We start from the raw sequence: 18,934 nt of genomic DNA, 5'->3' as shown, positions 1-18,934 counted from the left end.
TGCTGCATTGGAGTGAATGTATATCCCGGCCCCCGGACCCCATGCGTGTTACCAAAATGTCCTTTTCGTAACAAAAGAAAAAGGTCGACCCGTATTGACTTTACACACCGGACTTTTGCTGAAAGGGGGGGGGGGGCGGGTCGCTTGCAACACGCATATGCGTACCCTAAATAACACTGAGTGTGGGGGGGGGCGGGATGTATATGCAGGATACAAATTGTATTTGCTAACTGGAAGTTTTTGCTTTTACTCTGCTAAAAATAATGCTACAGTACATGATTTCTCCATGATACATAATTGGAAGAAGTTGTTGTTGTGGTTGTCTTCAGGATCAGTACTGATGTTCCCATTATTTTATACAATTTTATTTTTTGATAATTGTTCATATAATTGTGTATTCATTTTCTTCATTCCTCAGGAGAAAGGAACATACAGGACTGATAGCGGTAGGGTAGAAGGAGTCTCCCTAAGTATATGGGACTTTGCTGGACAAGACATATACTACACAACCCATCAGGTTAATGAACATTTTAAGAACATTGGATTTCTTGTAAATTCTACTGTGGTGCCATAAAAGCAAATTTGTAAAGTATTGTAAGATTCTGGTATTTGAAAAATTGAATAAATGTTATTGACTGCAGACTCCTAAACATCCATCATTGCATTCATGTCCTAAATATTTGATATTTCTCCTTTGATTTTTTGTTTCTGGTTAGTTTCACTGTACATATCTCATTCTCAAAAAAGTTAGAAATGGAGCCTATTATTCTATTGTCTCAATATAATGCTTCAGTTTAGGGTACATGTACTTTTAACATGCACAGCTGTTGGCCTACATATTGGTTTTGTCATACGTTTTATACATGTGCAAAAATATGTGGTCCAGTCCGTAGATGCAAAGCCATGCCCGGGTCTAAATTAGTGCTTCTTTTATTCATTTGATCTTCCATTGTGGGATAACAGAATTTGCATTAGTTTTAAATTGTTGGCTAATAAAGTGAATAAAAGAGCTGAAATTTGCAACAACTCTAGAACTACGTCTAAATTTTGTAATATCTTTTTTTCTTTTTCAACAGAAGGCTCTGATTTATTTGACCTGTCATTCTCACAGTTATCTAGGAATTGATAATATGTATGCAATTGGTTGGTTTATCATTATGTATCTTAGCTTGGATACCCACAAATAGATAACGGCTATATATATATATAGAGAGAGAGAGAGAGAGAGAGTCAGGGGATCTACATCAGTCGATTTTTGTCTAAAGAACTAGATACATTTTTGGAAACTAATGCACTGTCTTGATTTTGAACAGAGACATTGCCATAATAGAGACCTCTTTCCCTTACTGATGAATAATACACTCAATATTAACAAAGTTAACCACTATACTATACATACTCTTATCAAGTTTTGAATTTGTTTAAATATGTCAAAAATGATTTTTGTTTTTCTTTCTTTTTCCAGGTTCATGTTTCTTGAGAATGTGACATATTGATGCTTATATCTAAGAGTATTTAACAAGGGCCCTAATTCAACCAGTCCACCTTGTATTCATGATTTCCAATTTACAAGGAATATCAATGATTTAATTATTATCGCATATAAACATTGCCTGAGGTTCCTTATTATTCTAGAAATAATAAAGCATGTTATAGAAACAACATAGCATGGTAGTTATTCAATACTTATGCATATTTTTAAAAATTATTTTCTCCTGTAGGTGTTTCTGACGTGGCGAGCCATTTATGTCATTGTCTTTGATCTCAGAAGTTTGTGTCCTGACGTTCCCCCTGACGAAATGGTATTTCTTTATTTCATTTCATACTGCTTTGGTAAAAACTAAATTATGCTTTACACGGAGATGGATAAATGATAGATCGCGCTGTGTGTTCTTTGCCAAGCATTAGTTATTTGCCAAATGTTAGTTTGTAAAGGTTTACATATTATCATCTTTTATTACTCGTGTAAAATGTATTTTTAAAGTATATATATTATACGACTAACTTTTGTTCATACAGATTCAACCTCCTGTTTCCTTCTGGATTAATAGATGTGTACATTGTTGGTACAATTAAATCAGTAATGTATTAGCCTTTTTTATTTTGAGAGCAGCGTGGGAGATTAAATAGTTGACATTTCAACATTCTTTTATAGTCCATCTTTGCTTGGAGAAAAACACGTTGGCCTACAGGGTCATCCTGACAATTACTTCCACAAATGGGCATTTACCAATTACCAATTGTAGTAGCTGGTTTACGTTTTACTAATTAAAATCAACGAGTACTGCTATTTCTCTTGATGATTCATTTGCCATTTTCTCCTGTTATCTGCTCCTACATCTCATTTCACCCCCATCCTTTTATGATTCGTATTTCTGTTAATAGTATAGCAGAAAGTATTAATTATGCAATATTCCTTTTGGGTATACAGTAATTATGAAGTTTTATAAAGGATTGCCATGCTTCAAGCTTAAGTTAAGTTGCAATCCTTCTTTATGATTATGTTATGATAAAATTACAATGTAAGTACATAATTGCGATATCTTTATCATACGATTAGATTATCATGCTGTAATTAGTTTGTTACTTTGGAAGATAATAAAGGTAAATCAATCTATCAATCAAATAAAAAAAAAATAAAAAAAATGTTGGATGTCAGGAGTTGGTATGTATGCATGATTCCTGTTAGAACGATTACAAAGCATGATGAGTCGTTGTATTTTTATCATTGACCATATCATACATATTTCTTTACGATTCAAAAACAGGCTAAAGGAGGTGCCAAATCAGAACTGAAATGTCTAGAGTTCATCAATTTCTGGTTGTGTTCCATCTTCGCCCATGCTGTGGCGCCTTCTTCAGTCATCAACAAGAAAACGTCTAAAACCGCTGAGATATCTCCACCAATATTCATTGTTGGAACGCATCGAGGAAGTGTGAAAGGAGATGTAAAAGTACAATAGTGCTCTCCCCGTTATTGTATAAAATTGCACAACAAATATATATATATACTTTGACTTACGATAGCCCGCTTATTTTGCTCCTGAATTAAATTTTAATTCAACAAACACTTTCGTCCACAGGATTCGTTGTCAGGTTGACAAAAGTCAGTTCTATTAAAAAATCCCCCCTACCAGATGGTTATTTCTGTTTTCCCCTGAATGGCCATAACACTGATCATTTGGATTCAGTTAGCAGTCAGTTTGGCAGTAGGATTGGGCTATAACTCTGAAACATTTGGATTTTCACTTTCTTGTGAATGGACATTTTTTGAAGGAAAAGTTCACCCTGATATTATTTTGGTTTCGATAGGATCAGAAAATTAAAAAAATGGATCAGTGAAAATTTAAGCAGTATCTCATTAAAAAGTAATACATTTAAACAAATATTTATTTTATCTGAGCAAAATGTTCAGTCATACCTGCACCCTAGATATAATCATTACAAACATGTTTTTACAAAACCCCATTCCATCATTAGTGAGTAAGAAAATGAAAATTCATATCATTTGCACTACGAAGCAAATGGGAAAGGACCTCTAAAGATCAGTCACAAAGTTTCCAATTTGTTTTGCATTGATTACAACTTTCTAGGTTTCACGACTTTTTCATGATATTTTTAGACAGAGTTTGCTCAATTCTACACTGATCTGTTTCATTTTCTTTAACCAATGTTTTCTACACAAATCACAAAAATTTTCTTGCGTTAAAAAAATATCGCGAAAAATGTCGAGGGGGGGGGGGGGGGGCTTTTAAAGCCCCCCCCCCCCAGGCTAAATAGGGTTAAGCACTTGATTAAATACAAAGGTCGTGGGTCACAGCATTAATCAACATTTGTCATTCCACGCCCATGAGAAAAATAGCGATCAGGTAGGATGACAAAATCCTTTGTGTTAGAAATTGCCATATACTATCAGAGTGACCATATGGTAGGAATACTCCCAAGGAAGTGGAGATGGTGCACATTGTGCGTGAATGAATCCGATGACCGGGGTAATATCTGTTAAGCTCTTAGAGAGGGTATTTCGTTTAAGCGCAATTATTATTATGTTTAACATTACGACTAAGATGTGCATACTCTAATCATTTCAATCTTTTTGTCTTCAAGATTGCCTTTGAGAAGATCCGTAAATCTATCATGAAGAAGCCGTTTGAATGCCATGTGATCCCCAAGTATTATGCCATTGAAAACAGCTTAGAGGACAACGATGAACAGGTACATCACAAATGATCATTAACTATCATAATTGTATCCCTCGGCAGTATGCTGGAGGATACTCTGGATTTAGCAGCGTTACTTGACAGATTTCTTTCAAATTGTGTATGGAAGTGAATGTTGGTGTTAAAAATCTTTTTTTTTATGGTAAAGCTTTTTTTTTTTTACTTTATTCAGATTTTCATATACATAATTATAAAGAAGAGCATAATCTTTCTTACAGTATAAACAAAGTACATGTTCTCATACATTATAAACACAGACATATTTTAAAAATATAAAAATATCCAACATAATATAGTATATATTCAATCGAGTATCGAATTTTAATAAAATTCTACAATTTGGGAGAGAAAAAAAAAAAAGAATTTTTAGATAAAGAAAAAAGTAAAAGGATACAGTAATACTTCATATTAATATTTTCGGATACAACATTAAAAAAGGAACATTTTTTACAGAATAAACATATCTCTTATGCAAATAAATTAGTTCAAAATAAATAAAGCAATCTAAATAAAGATTTTCTTATATAAACACAAAGTGAAAGGTGAGGTGCTGCTCATAACCCATAATAAACCAATTTGTTACATTTACATAGAATGACATGTAATGGTGTATCTTTATCTCCGAAATTCTATTTTTATTATATGAGAGTCTTGTACCAGCTGAGTTCTGTAACTATACTGTTGTAATTATTTTTAAAAACCATTAAAAAACAAAACAAGCAGTCAGCGATAATATATAAGTGTCAGGATCAATGAGAAAGTGAGGGAGTGAGCAGGAAAAAAATGTAAATAAAAGCAATATATATATATATATATACATATACATTAGATAGCTTAGACATATACCGAGATGTGATTGGTCCAGAGCTCATCACGTGATATCAATTGCGAGGATCCAGATCTTTATATTTTCCTGGCTGCGCGCTTTGGGAAAATATAACCACTTGGGAAATATAACTCCCTTCAGCAGTCCAAATAATGTTATTTTACACCCCCTGCCAGTCAATAACTGTATAGTATATATAATCAGCCCCACTGCCTTAAAGGGGATGCAGCCTGACAAGACTATGTCTTTCCCGTGGCCTGACTCAGGGCCAATCGGGTATAATACGACTACGGACGACGCGACAGCAGCGTTAACCAGTATTTGCCAAGCTACACAGCCTGTACAGGTACTATGTTCCATTTGCAGGCCAACAAAATGAAAAGGTTAAATGCCAGCAGCATTTGAAAGATAATACCTGTACTAATTTAGGTATTCTCTCAAAATGAAAGGGCTGGGAAATTTCTTGTTGTGGGGGAAATAACGACCGTTAGATGTCGAATCAAATTGAGAGATTGCAATCCTTTTAGTAAATAGTCTGATTTCCATTACCTTGTACCGAATGGTGTACGTTTAAAGCTGCGCAAAGTTTCAATCAGTTTAATTTTGGCTGTTACAAGAAGTGGGTTATTTATGTAAACAAATGCTCGTATATCCTTTACAGCTCATTGTATCAGGCAATAGCCTGAATTCAGGCCCTGGTGAGTTATTTTCATACCATAGTTTAGGCTTTTTTGTGTACTAACTAGCTTATTCTAGGTGATTTTCAGGCCCTCTGATCAATTCTAACTGGCATCTCTGTTGTATGTATGTTATTACCAAAGAAAAAAAAGAAATCAATCAGCCACTCAATATTGTCTGACAGTGAAGTATAAAAAGTAAACGGGATTTGTTGCATAATTTGCATACGTTTAATTTCACAGATAGGAGATATTCATGATTCCTGCGAAGTTCTACAGAATTTGATGATGGCTGCAAATAAGAAAAAGTACCTTAAATATTTCACTTTTTGCAGACATAATCAAAGCTGCTGACTTTAGGACGTCATGTTTGTTCTTGTTGACATAAAATCTCAATGTTTTGAAATAGTAACCCTAACATAGTTCCTCACTTACAGAATCATATGTTTGTATAGTAATTCCAAAAACACTTTCGATTTCATGTTAGTTCCCCAGTAGTTATTAAAAATGATGCATATCCTTTATTCGAATCTGCTGCGCATGGACTTAAATTAAAATATATAGGTGGTTATACTGACATTGTTTTTTTTACAACTCACTCCCAGATCCTAATCAAATGATTGGTCATGCGCGGTCACGTGTGATTCATTTACTGAGCCTATTGCAGTCGTTTTCATGAAAAGGAGTGCAATATTTTCCAGTACTATTGAACTTGTTTTCAGAGGGTAGTAGTGCGCGTAGAGGTTAGAGCGCTTAATACTGCGTGAGCATGAGACTATTCTTGCGCAGCACTATGTGTAAATGGATATAGAGGTAATTAGTGCGCTTGCTATATCTATAGCTATGTGTGCGCACTAAATTAAGCCTTATTAAACTTGAGATTTATTTGTCAGCTATGTACTGTCATGAAACAATCTTGAATGAATTCTTTATACATCAAATAGCAAGGGTCTAGGAGTTTCGTTGTATAAAACAAATGATGAATGTTTTCATTCGTTCATTATACGATCTTTATACGATTGTTGATGCTGTGTGTATCTATCGCACTCAGCCTGACGGCTCAGCCTAACGGCTTCGTGCGATAGATACACACGTACAGCCTCAACTCGAGTGCGGGTAGATCGTAAACTGAACTCATGCGCATGCATCATTTGTATATTATCCACTGTGCTTGACGAAAATCAAATATAGGTATTTACTACCGAAAATCAACTGGCATTAATTTAGATAGTAGTTATTCTTCTTCCTAGAAAACTTGACACAAGCTCACTGCTTAATGAAGTATTGTAATAATTCAAATGAGTGGATATGTTTATATGCCTCGTGGTAGTACGTCTATTTATTTTACATTGCAGCTGATCGCCTTGAGGAGAGATATTAAGAAGGTAGCGATGAATGAGCCTTATATGGGAGAAGAGATTCCACTCCGATGGCTATATTTTGAGGAAAATCTAGCTGCAGAAGAAAATTACATGTCATTAGATCAGGTAGGACTGCAACTATTATTCTTGCCATTTTTAAATATTTTGTATTTATTTAGGTATTTTACTGGAAGAACTATTACACATACATACATTTTATATTTGAGCTTCACCTTTTACTAGCCAAATTGGGTTCCATTCATTTTCAAGTTTGCAATTGTTATGTACTGAATTTTGTTTACATATTGATTTTCATGTTTGTCCTTTCCAAGCAGAATCCTTATATCATTTTTTTTCATAGCTACTTTCATTTCTCCGGGGGGATGTTTCATAAAGAATTTATGTCTAGACATGAACCCCAATGTCTCTCTTAAGTGTCCTAACTACGGGAGACTTTAGTTCCGATAGATAAGTCTGTTTCATAAAGCAAAGTCTACACATACAAGTCTCTCTTAAGTTAAACGTCTCTCGTAAAGTTACGAGAGACCTAGACCTCTCGTAAGTATGCAAAGTCTCTGGTATCTTTTACATATTATCTATTACGACTTACATTTCAATACAAAAACTTTACACTAAAGTATTTTGTAAGCACACTAGTAATTCTATTTTATGTAATAGATATATTTCAGATTTGTATAGCATATTAACGCACTTAATATTAATACTCAACTGAGAATAATTTACATTGGTATTGAAGTTAACAATAGTGTAATTTACAAATGTTACAATGACATATCTTATTACATAATTTAAATAACTGAATAAGAAGAATAAATAAATATATAATATTGAAGCAAACATGATGATGATGATGATGAACAGCATTTGTATGGCGCCACATATCTGTCTAAAAAAACATTCAAAGGGGTAAGCTCCTCTGATAAAATTTCATTTTAAATGTCTGAAGGAAGATGTGAGTTTTGAGTGAAGCTTTGAAGTGGTCCAGGTTGTCAATTTCGCGATTTAATTATGGGAGGGAATTCCACAGGCGAGAAGCAATAGAGGAAAACGCCCGGTCTCCATTTCCCTTGAGATGAGTAATGGGCATCTGGAGAGTAAGGCCAGATGAGCGAAGACCAGGGTGAAGATGACGCCGCTCGATTAAAGATGACACATATCCTGGGATATGACCATGAATTGCATTAAATGTGAGCAGTAGGACCTTGAACTCAATTCTGCTCTTGACAGGAAGCCAATGTAGCTCAGCCAGGACAGGAGAGATGTGATCATGCTCTCCTCTGCCCAGTAAGCAAACGTGCTGCTGCATTCTGTACTGCTTGAAGTCTGTTCAAGGTTGTAGAAGGAAGGAAGACTGTTACATAAATGAAGTCTAGAGGAAATGAGTGAATGGATAAGGTTTTCTGCTGCCATCCTCGTAAGCAACGATCTAATGGCTGCAATGTTATGAAGCTGGAAGTAAGCAGTCTGACATACCTGTGAAATATGCCTGCCCATTTACATGGACTGATCAATGTAGACCCAAGGTGACGGGCGCTTACCATAGGAGAGACAGACACATTGCCAACTTGGAGGTCCATGGAGCTGATCTTGTTAAAGAAGCCTTATTTGCTGTAAAAATCCAATTCACAACTTGTGCAGCGTATCTTCTCCCTCTCCTCCTCCTTCTCCTCTAGATTCTCTTCTGCCTCTTTTTCATCCACGGCCTCTTCCTCTTCCTCTCCAACGATGGCCTCCGGCATGCTGGTAACAGCGTTATCCTCCTCAATGTCCTTCAAATTAAAAGATATTATAAAAAAGAGAGTTATCATGTAACAAACTTTGCTGCTATAAAATCAATTCTTTAAACAATCTTAGTAAATTGGGCATGTAAAACAAATTCGTTAATGCAGATCGATATTTTAAAGATTCTTAACAAGCAACTTCACGTTAGCTCAGGTGTAAGCGCTTGGGTGTGAGCGGGAATCTACCACCTCCGCCCTGAAAGTGTCTGACACTGCATCCATCCTTTCTCTTTCTTTCAATTTGTAGGTCATGCTATAATGACAGGCACTAAATCTCATAGTAATTACCACAAACAGTTACATGAACAAGATGCAAAATGGTTGTTTCTGTATGTCCCTATACATATAATAGTCCTTCACGGCAAAAATGAGTTAAAATGGATTTGATTTGACATGATGAACTTATGCTACGTTGCCATTGATTCATGTTTACTCAAATGAGAAAATGTGATGGACATTTCAGCTGCCTGCAAAAATATGTGACACAAGAAAAGTAAACAGAGATAAAAACTTATTTTTTTTTAAACCAAGGAGACTTTTCAGCTTTAGTGCTACAATTAAACTGATTAATAATCATGTTATGGATTATCTTATAAACATACATTACAAATCTGAAAAAGACTAAATACTAACAATTCATTTTTTCCCCATAACTATTAAAGTATTCTGCTTGTCATTCCTTTGTATGGCTATTTATGTATGATCCACTCATATCGCAAATGTCACAGTGACCTCCCAGAATTTCCAGCCTATTAAACTAACTAGAAAACTGGCAATACACAAAAAATAAAAAATAATGTTTAACTTTAAAACTAAATATTCATGCTTAAAAATCCAGCCTCCGTCTGTGAGCTCTGGATGCCGTCCACCACCTCTGGATCCAGCATCTCTAGAACTAGGGAGTCAATGAAAGACATTGGTGTTGCTGGTCTACCTCCTTCAGATATATGGAGGAAAATCAAAACATTCAGGAAATACTGCATATACACAAATGAATAGCTAGGTTAATTTAGTTTTTGCTGTTTTGCTTATTAAAAGGGCACAAACGAGTTTGAAATCAATGATGTTTGAATAGAGAGATGAACTAACAACCAGAAAACATAATGCTGCACACCTTTCAGATCGGAGGCATAAAGATAAAGATGCTTTTGGGCACTGATGGAATATGGGAGGAAGTTCTCATCCTATCTCTGAAATCAACTTTAACGATCTGACATTATCATGGTTACAATATTATTTTGGCATATTCAAATTGACCTGTGACTTTATACCCCTACATCCCGAAGAAGTAGTAATCAGGTAATCTTGACATGGTCATACATACACATGCCAAGATTCTTTGCAGGAAATCACTACTTTGCTCATTCCACTGCACTTTATCAATTACCATTGACTTTTTGTTTCATGTTACTATTCATCTCAAAACATAAATATCGCAAATGGATTGCAATTTTATAATACGACATGCCATTTGCGCTTACAGTAAGTAAAGAACATAAATGTTAAAATAATAATTGAAAATTATTTTTTTAATTATGGTCTTTAAATCTGACTCAAGGCCAGGCTCAGCTCATATCTATCTAAAGTAGAGTTATATTGCATAATAGAATTTGACTGGTCAATATGCTTGACTAGTTCAGTTCAGCTCAGCTCAGCCAGCTCAGCTCAGGCGCCCGTTTAGTTTGCAGAACCACCAAGCCCACTCCAGCAAAGCATAAAGTCAATGCTAATGCATATTGACATCTAGCGCTGTATACGTGCTGTTGAGGCAGCAATTGCACACAATTCACACATTGCATACAATTGCACACTAATGCACACAAATAATACGAAGTGGCTGATCGGCAATTTTGACAGTAGACTCACGGTATGAATTTTAAAAGTGTTCTTTCTAACATCGGTAAGTTGAAAAGAATGTACATGTATTTACTGCTATTTGGGTGTCATCAATTGTCACTAAAGTACCTATTTTGAGTGAACTCAGTTGAGTTTTGTACAGTGGTGTTTAAAATGTTGAGGATCAATAGATGTCGTCTAAATAGCTTTTAATACACAACAAGTATGCTAATGCACCTTTGTGTGCCCAGGTCCACTTTACCGCACGCATAGCTGCATTACTATCATGGTATTATTGGGATATGTAAAAATGCATTAATGAAACCCTTTCAATTTTTGTCAATGAACCAGTTTATGCCTGTCTTTATTAGGATGCAGTGCCTTTGAAAATCTTGGCACAAAATTTAAACTTCCTGTTGCTTTCTGTGTTAAAGATATTAATTTTGTTTGATAGATACTATTTGTGATGTTTTTCACAAATCAAAAGATGATTTTGAAGCCATTTGTTGTATTCTCCCAGACCAAGGAACTGATGCAGCAAGTCAGTATCACATCTGAGAGTGAACTTCTCACAATGCTTACCTTCTACCACGACCTGGGTTACATAGTCTATTACGGAGGCATTGAAGAACAGAAGTCTCTCCTACGGGACATGGTGATCCTGAATCCTCAGTGGCTAATTGATGTCTTCAAGCAGGTCATTACCATCATGGATCATGCAGACAGGGTGAGAAACCTCCACCTCCTTTACAACCTCATTCATGTATGGTGTGGTAAGCCGCAGAATTTTTTTTTAAAAATGCGAAATGAATAGGAAGTGGGCATTAAAAAAAGTAGTTGCGTACCACAAAGGTCCTTTGCAGTTTTTCCTACAAAATATCGTAAGATTTGGCTAATTGATGTCTTCTAGCAGGTCATTACCATCCTGGATTCCGCAGAAAGGGTGAGACACCTTCGCCTCCATTTATAACAATATTCTTTGTTTAAATAAAGTATAATACATCAACATGGTCTGTAAGAGATTTACATACTATATGTATAATTTTCCCCATCATCAGATTCAGACACAATTATGCACATTCTCCACTCCCTGGAGCAGGAGGGATGAGAAACTTATTAAACCTTTTTCACGTATGCCGTGGAAAACTGTTATTGTCCTGTATGAATGGCAAGTGAATATTCAAAACTTAGTTGCATACAACAAAGGTCAAATGCATACTCACTTATCTATGTTTTAAAATATAGAAGATTTGAAGCACAGTACCCTAATGCCTAGTTCACACCGACGCCGAATGTCGCGCTTTAAATCGGCGATCAATTCGGCGTCATTTTTTCAAAAAATCTCACGATCTCCTGAGATATGTTATGCTAAGTTCATACCGACGCCGAATTGATGGCGAATGAAATCGGCGAGCAAAGCGGCGGCAAAGCGTAACAAAGCTTAATTAAAGCGTAAAGACCGTAATAGAGCGTGAGAAAGCTTTGAGCAATTCGGGACATTCGGCAAGAGCGCCAAAAATTTAAACTCTGTTAAGCTTTCCTACGCTTTGAGCAAAACTTTGATAAGCTTTGTGACGCTTTGATAAGCTTTACTACGCTCTTCCCGCTTTACGCAATTCGTGACATATCGCCTCAATTTTTTAAACAGTTTAAACAAATTTGGCGCTCTTAACAAATGTCCCGAATTGCTCAAAGCTTTCTCACGCTCTATTACGGTCTTTACGCTTTAATTAAGCTTTGTTACGCTTTTTCCGCCGCTTTGCTCGCCGATTTAATGCGCCATCAATTCGGCGTCGGTGTGAACTTAGCATAAACAAATCTTGTGGTATTATGACCCATGTGAACAAGGCTGTAAAGAAGTCTCTTGAGAGTATTGGGTATTGATAAAAATGATAGGACATATTTGATATGTTATTGATGTAACTGAGCTGTCACTTCACCATGTAGTATTTTTTACAATCTATACTCATATGTCCAGGTTTTCCAACTGCCATTAAGTTGACACTGTGTTTTAATTCCAGGACTGTCTGCACAGGATCGTGAATGATGCCTGGTCTACTCTTGAGAAGGATGGTATCTTAGAGGATAGATTGATTCAGCATATGTGGCAAGGCTTCTCGGATCAGAAGGACACCTTAGTCCAGCTCATGGCCAAGTTTGATCTCATCTGTGATGCTCCTGTAGAACGAATCCAGGAAAAGCCACAGTATGGAGTAGACACTGAGGTAAATATCCAGCTAAATGGTGCTTTGACCTCCTCCCACAGCAATTCCCCTGGTTCTCTTCATTGTAATTAACAAAAGTATACTGCTTGGAGACAAAGATAGTCAGGAATCAGGAATGAATATATGTATTAAAATAATGGCATTTCAATTTTCTTCTGAATACATTAACATTAACAGACCTTTTAATCACAGAGCTTGGGACCTGTGTATATGAAGTTACTTTAAGCAAAGCGTGTTCTCGTTTTAGGAAGGTGACATGAAAACACCTGTCGAGTAGGATATTCATGTACTTGATCTTTTTTCTTAAACAAATCTGAAGGTGCCTGGGCAGCCTACTTGTTAATTAAAAATATCCTGAACTCTCATTACTTTAGTATCAAAGAATAGAGGGCTCGAGTGAGTACGAATAGGTTCATTGCAAATTGTACGTATTGCTCTTTTTTTACAACCAGGATTTTGTCCAGTTTGAGTTTCAATGAATTACCCCAGGCAAGAATAGCGTAGGTCAAGTAGGGCAATATTGACATGGAGTAAAACATTTGCAATACATATGACGGAAACAATGATTTCAGTTTGTATAGATCACCAGCATTTCTTAAGAGTAATAAACACAAATAATTAGTATGTATTTTCCAGGTCATTCCTTCATCAATAAACAGGCGAAGACACTTGGTTGATTGTACTTCCTCAATTTTGACATTGTTGAAAGAGATAGCTTATCAATAATATCATCATAACCTGGAGTCTTTTTAAATTTTAAACTTTCACAATGTCAGTAATTTCTTGTTCATTGGTTGGCACCATGAATAGTGTAGAGGGGTTATGATTATCTTTAAAAAAAAATCAAATGATTTTGCCGACTTTGGTATAGATAGAGCCAAATCTGGTGCAATATTGGTTATTCAAGTTATCAAATGTTTTGGCAATAGTTTGTTTGTTGTCAGTTGCGGTTCTATGATTCTTAATTTGAGAGATATTTAGTGAATTTTGGTGAATTATTAAGTACATTCTTCATGGTTCTACATGTTGCTTTAATGTCTCTATTACAGGAGGTTAACTGATTACAAAATTTACCTTTTTTTTTTGCATTCTGAAGCAGGTTTGTCAATGTATTTTTATAATTTGTGTACTTCAAAAGATTGTTACTCATTGGGTTACATATTTTGTAGAGCAGCCTATTTTACGTGTTAATTGATTTCAAACGAGTAGAATTGACCCAAGGTATTTCAATGATTTTTTTTTTAACTTGAGTGTTTGAGAATCTGTATCAGAAAAGCTTTCTTGTACAGTTGAATAAAGATATTCAACAAACTCATAATATATATTTACGTCTCCTTTACGTAATACCATGGTCCAATCAACATTTCCAAGTTTATCTTTTAAAATATTCACTTTTTGTTGGGTAATTTTATGCAGGGTCTTCTTTTGGTGTGGACCGATTCTTGTTTCTGTGTCAGAGAACAAAAAGCAAATATAGGCTGGTGGTCTGAAATATCTGATTGAATAACTCCTACAACTCCTACATCTCCGAAATCGCTGGGGCTCTACAGCCTGCTCAACTTCTCCAAAAAATCGTTAGGCGATGCCTAAATTCCAGCGGCGACCGAGCATGCTACTAATCGGTCGGTCGCTGCTCTGATGTGTGACCTATAGCTTAAAGATGAACTTGAGTTCTGGTCATGCGATTTCATTGTGAAGGAAACGGTGTGGAATCGATCAGAGAAGGTTGATCATCTAGCATATAAGAATTTGTGTGTATTGCAAGGTTCTGGAATCATCAAAATGATAAGAAATTGGCCAAGTCTTGGTAAAGTTACAAACACTGTACACAGAAAGATGTATATGGGACTATACGAACACGTGGCGTAAAAAACCTACCCCCGAGTTTTACGATGTACATGACATATTTAGAATATGAAGGCATTTGAAGAGCCATGCTTTTCAGGGAACATTGTCTTATCTGATGTTCTTCCACACTTACATAATAAGAATGATAACGCTCACAAGTTATTTTTCACCTCTTCCCAGAACTCAACTTTCTCTTTAAGACAAGTGTATGTGTATTAGTGGAAAGATTGGAAGACCGAGAATCAACTGGGAAGATAATATGTCAAGAACTGGAGTGGACTAAAACTGTAATAGTGCACAAGAATGGTAGAAGATAGCGTGAAACGGAGAGATGTTGCAATCAACCTCCGAACCAGGAGAGGATACTTAGAAATCCAAGCTTTAATTCAGGTGTTTAACTTGGAAATGTGCCTATTTTGATATATAACATGCTTTTTTCAAAGAAATCCAAAAATTGTGCACAAAGGGTAGATTTTATGCAACCTTTGGCTCTATTTAGACACAGCAACCCATACTCGCAAAAATATATTTATAGCGGAGCGTGAGCTCATATGATCATGACGCCAAAAGATGGCGTCACAAGAGGACTAGAAGAAGCAAAAATCAGCGCAGTACAGGGAGGCTGCCCGCTGTTCCCTCGTGGCATGTTGGTCACATCTAGCTGCTGCATTCAGCCGTATCTGCTACTGAGTGCTAGTGCTTTTACTGCTAGGTCTCAGTGCTACCGCAAGTGAATTACAACCTTTGTTATATTCACTTGGGTATTAAGTCATTGTCAAAACAATTCCAACTCACCAGTCATTGTTCCCGAGTCTTCTTTCAATGTCATCTTCTTCATCACAAACAACATCATTGTCGTCATCGTCAGCAATTTGCTCAGCCGAAGGCTCAAATCTATTACATTGTACCCCTAGCTATCACTGGCTGCTGACGCACATCTGGAAGTTCATCTTCAGGATCTGTCAATTCAAAACTCGATTTTGACTCCGATCCTGATACTTTGTCAAATGCATGCTCACTGTTGGAATCAGATGAATCTGAGCGTGGATCCTTTACGATATAAACTTCAACAAATGTCTGCAAATATTGAAAATGTCGAAATACTATCTCTCTATCAACGTGAAGCGATACATTTAGCGTGTACGTATATGGCAATAGAGTACTAAGATTTATTGCAATTATTGTCTTGTGACGTCACAAAGATGACGTCAATTTCTCTTGGCTCAGACTCAATTTTTTGAGAGGCGTTCCAAAAGTCATTTTCCAAGTGAAAAACGATTGACATATTCGAAATTTTCATGAAAATGTCTGAAATGCCACTTTAAGTTGATTTTCTTGTCGCCTGACCTTTAAAGTGACTTGGTAATAGTGTTGAAGGTTGATTAAAACAATGTGTAATTTTGGTATGAAATGTATACTGTATTTCTTCTACTGTATTTACCCTCTGACAGGCAGAAAACGTGAGAAAATTCTCAAACCACAAAGATATTTATGGTTTTCTTTGAAGGTTTCACTGTGCAACCCCCTCTAACAGGGATTAACTGTAATCTCCCAACCATTTTTGAATTTCCAAACCGTTTTTTCTTAAAAATATAACATAAGACAGGTTTTTAAAAGTCTGTCAACACTTAAATGTCTGGAATGGTATAAAAGGCCATTTTATTGCATTGTGACGATTTACATTCACCTAAAATGTAATTAAATTGTAATATAGTTGGGAATATTAAGCAATCGATCAGATTTCTCTTGGCTAATTGTTTAATTGTACATCTAGCATTAAAGTCACTACCTTAGCACCATTTTCTCTCATCTGAACAATGTTACCAAGTCCCTTTATGTAGGGTTTTCAAAGCTTTTACAAATGGTACCAAAATGTCTATTTCTGAAATTTGAAATAAAAATTGCTCAATGAATGAAATATTAATTGCTTTTTATTTTTCATTAGATTTTTCGAATTTATTTGTGATGGATATTGGTATATCTTTTTTTGTATTTATGGTTTAAGTGTTTGGATATGTTTTTATATTTTAGGTATCAAATAAACCAGAGAAGGTGGTAAAGAAGCGCTACTATGTTCCTTGCAGAATGACGACCCATTGTCCGCCAGAAGAGAAAGCACAGATCAAATCTTCTACAGTTTTTTATGTGGACTTCAAGGGCTTCTTACCAGGTGAGGATGAATTCATCATCTGTCTTGAGCCAGAAGGGTGCTTACCCGTTGACTAAATTATCATAGGATTTATACAGGGTAGGCGGTTCCTCTAGACAATGGATCAATTCGTGTAATGTATCGTAGAGATAATGCACTTCTTGCTCCAAAGAGACTTGCAATGTAAAGGTTTGTGTAAATTTAAACCTATCTAGAATGGCCATGTATTTTGTCTCTCTTGAGAAAGAAATGTGTATCTAGAAAGACCACCTTTTCTATAGTGGTCACTTGCTTAATTAAGTTTCCTTAATTGGCCTTGATAGACAAGTTGAATGACCTGTATAGGTTCTTGCCAAAAATGACGTATGCATGCAAAGTAAACAAGAGGTTTACTATGTCCAACTCACATATTGATTTTTTTTTTAATAGGGTTGGCTTCAAACTCGAGTAGAAAGACGGTTAGCTACAAACTATTTATGACTCTTTTTGTACCAGATTAGTCTAAATATTTTTCTTATTTGCTCTAATGTTAATATCAATATTGGATAATTTCAGAGTGCACATATCCAATATGCAAGGTGCTCTAATATAACCCCAGCTCAGCTGGGCTACTGATTGTAGGTTGCTCCCAGCAAGTCTAGGCATTGTCCCCTGCCGGTACCCACTAAACACCTGGGTGGAGAATGGCAAATGTAAATTAATGTCTTGCCCAAAGTCGTGTCAGGGCGGTCGGGTGTACAAACCACTAGACATATATCATGCCTTCTTGCTTCGGGGCTGCGCCTCTTAGCAAATAGTACTATTGGGGACACCTCTTGCGCATCATTTTAACCAGAACCTCTCAAGACAGTGTATATATGTGTATACTATGTTGAAAGGGTCGGAGTTTAGTCTATCTTGTTAGAAACTCGTGTTTTGTTTCTCAGAAATATTTGATCGTCTTCAAGCATTATTGCGGGTGATAAACCTTTTGAGCTGGCTTTCAAAATATCACTAGCCATAATGTGTTGGTCATCTCTCTTGTTTGACATTCCCACAGATGGGCTGTTTCATCGGTTGATGGCGAGAGCAGTGAGATGGATGGGTGAAAGAGTCGATCTTTTCTATCGTCACATCAGTCTAATGGTTGATGATGAGCATCATGTCAGACTAGAGATGTTACCTCCCAATGAAGCAATTATCAAGGTCTGAGTCAAGTGTCAGCGATACTTTTTTTCATGGTGGAGATACTGAATTGTAGGTAAAGTTTTTGAGGCCGCGCATCGGATCCCTCAATAGGCAATAAATAGCCTCCGCCAGGCAATGTTATAATCATTTTCCTGAAGACGATCATATCATACTGTTCAAACGTAGAGAACCAAGAGCTCCTCAGGGTGCTTATTTCTTTGAAAGAAATACATTGTCTAACGCTTAAAATTTTACCTTTAATTCAGTATCAAGGTCTGGTAATCAGTGCTTTAATCTGAAAAGCGGATCCCCATAATATCTCACCTTTGCTTTGTTTATATTTTTTTAGATACAAATACATTCTACGCGGATAAGTGTATTTAAGATCTGATCACAAACCCAATAATTGTTTCTATTTCAATCTATCGTTTTATTCTTGTTTTGTGTTGCAATGTATTGTAATATTGTGTATTCCTTTAAGTGTTTCGTTTTACATTATATTACCGGTATATAATACAGTTCTCTCTTGTAAATCAGTTTGTATATACTGAAGAGCATACTCCATGAAACAAACGAATAAATAAATTAAAAATTCAAGGGAAATAACTGACTATATTAGATAGCTTAGACAGATACCGAGATGTGATTGGTCCAGAGCTCGTCACGTGATATCAATTGCGAGGATCCAAATTGTTATATTTTCCTGGCCGGTCACTTTTCAGTGTTATATTTTACCGGCTGGTGAAATGAATATATTTTTAATCAATGCATGTCGCCCTCTTGAGAACTGTATGTCACCAACTACATACATTACACCATTATC

At 35.9% G+C, this 18,934-nt stretch overlaps 1 protein-coding gene and 1 long non-coding RNA gene across 2 annotated transcripts; both read left to right on the top strand.

The window, feature by feature from the left end:
• The first annotated feature begins 422 nt into the window (after positions 1-422).
• Positions 423-2,967, top strand: LOC115921097. Its single transcript, XR_004062740.1, has 3 exons — positions 423-517; positions 1,722-1,802; positions 2,769-2,967. It is a non-coding gene; the product is annotated as an uncharacterized LOC115921097 (long non-coding RNA).
• Positions 2,968-3,449: 482 nt separating this feature from the next.
• LOC115918433 lies at positions 3,450-14,008 on the top strand. The gene is made up of 6 exons (XM_030978241.1): positions 3,450-3,479; positions 4,108-4,215; positions 7,079-7,210; positions 11,243-11,449; positions 12,744-12,947; positions 13,997-14,008. The coding sequence occupies exons 1-6, from the start codon at positions 3,450-3,452 to the stop codon at positions 14,006-14,008; spliced, it is 693 nt and encodes a 230-aa protein (XP_030834101.1).
• Positions 14,009-18,934: the final 4,926 nt, after the last annotated feature.

This window comes from Strongylocentrotus purpuratus, unplaced genomic scaffold (assembly GCF_000002235.5).
Source record: "Strongylocentrotus purpuratus isolate Spur 01 unplaced genomic scaffold, Spur_5.0 spur5_contig_812, whole genome shotgun sequence".
NCBI classification, from domain to species: domain Eukaryota; kingdom Metazoa; phylum Echinodermata; class Echinoidea; order Camarodonta; family Strongylocentrotidae; genus Strongylocentrotus; species Strongylocentrotus purpuratus.
This window is presented reverse-complemented; position numbering and strand designations above follow the sequence as displayed.

Coding starts and splice junctions, on each gene's coding strand:
- LOC115918433 (XM_030978241.1), top strand. CDS start 3,450: ATGTTTTTACAAAACCCCATTCCATCATTA. Junction 7,211..11,242: donor ATTACATGTCATTAGATCAG/GTAGGACTGCAA, acceptor GTATTCTCCCAG/ACCAAGGAACTGATGCAGCA. Junction 11,450..12,743: donor TCATGGATCATGCAGACAGG/GTGAGAAACCTC, acceptor TTTTAATTCCAG/GACTGTCTGCACAGGATCGT.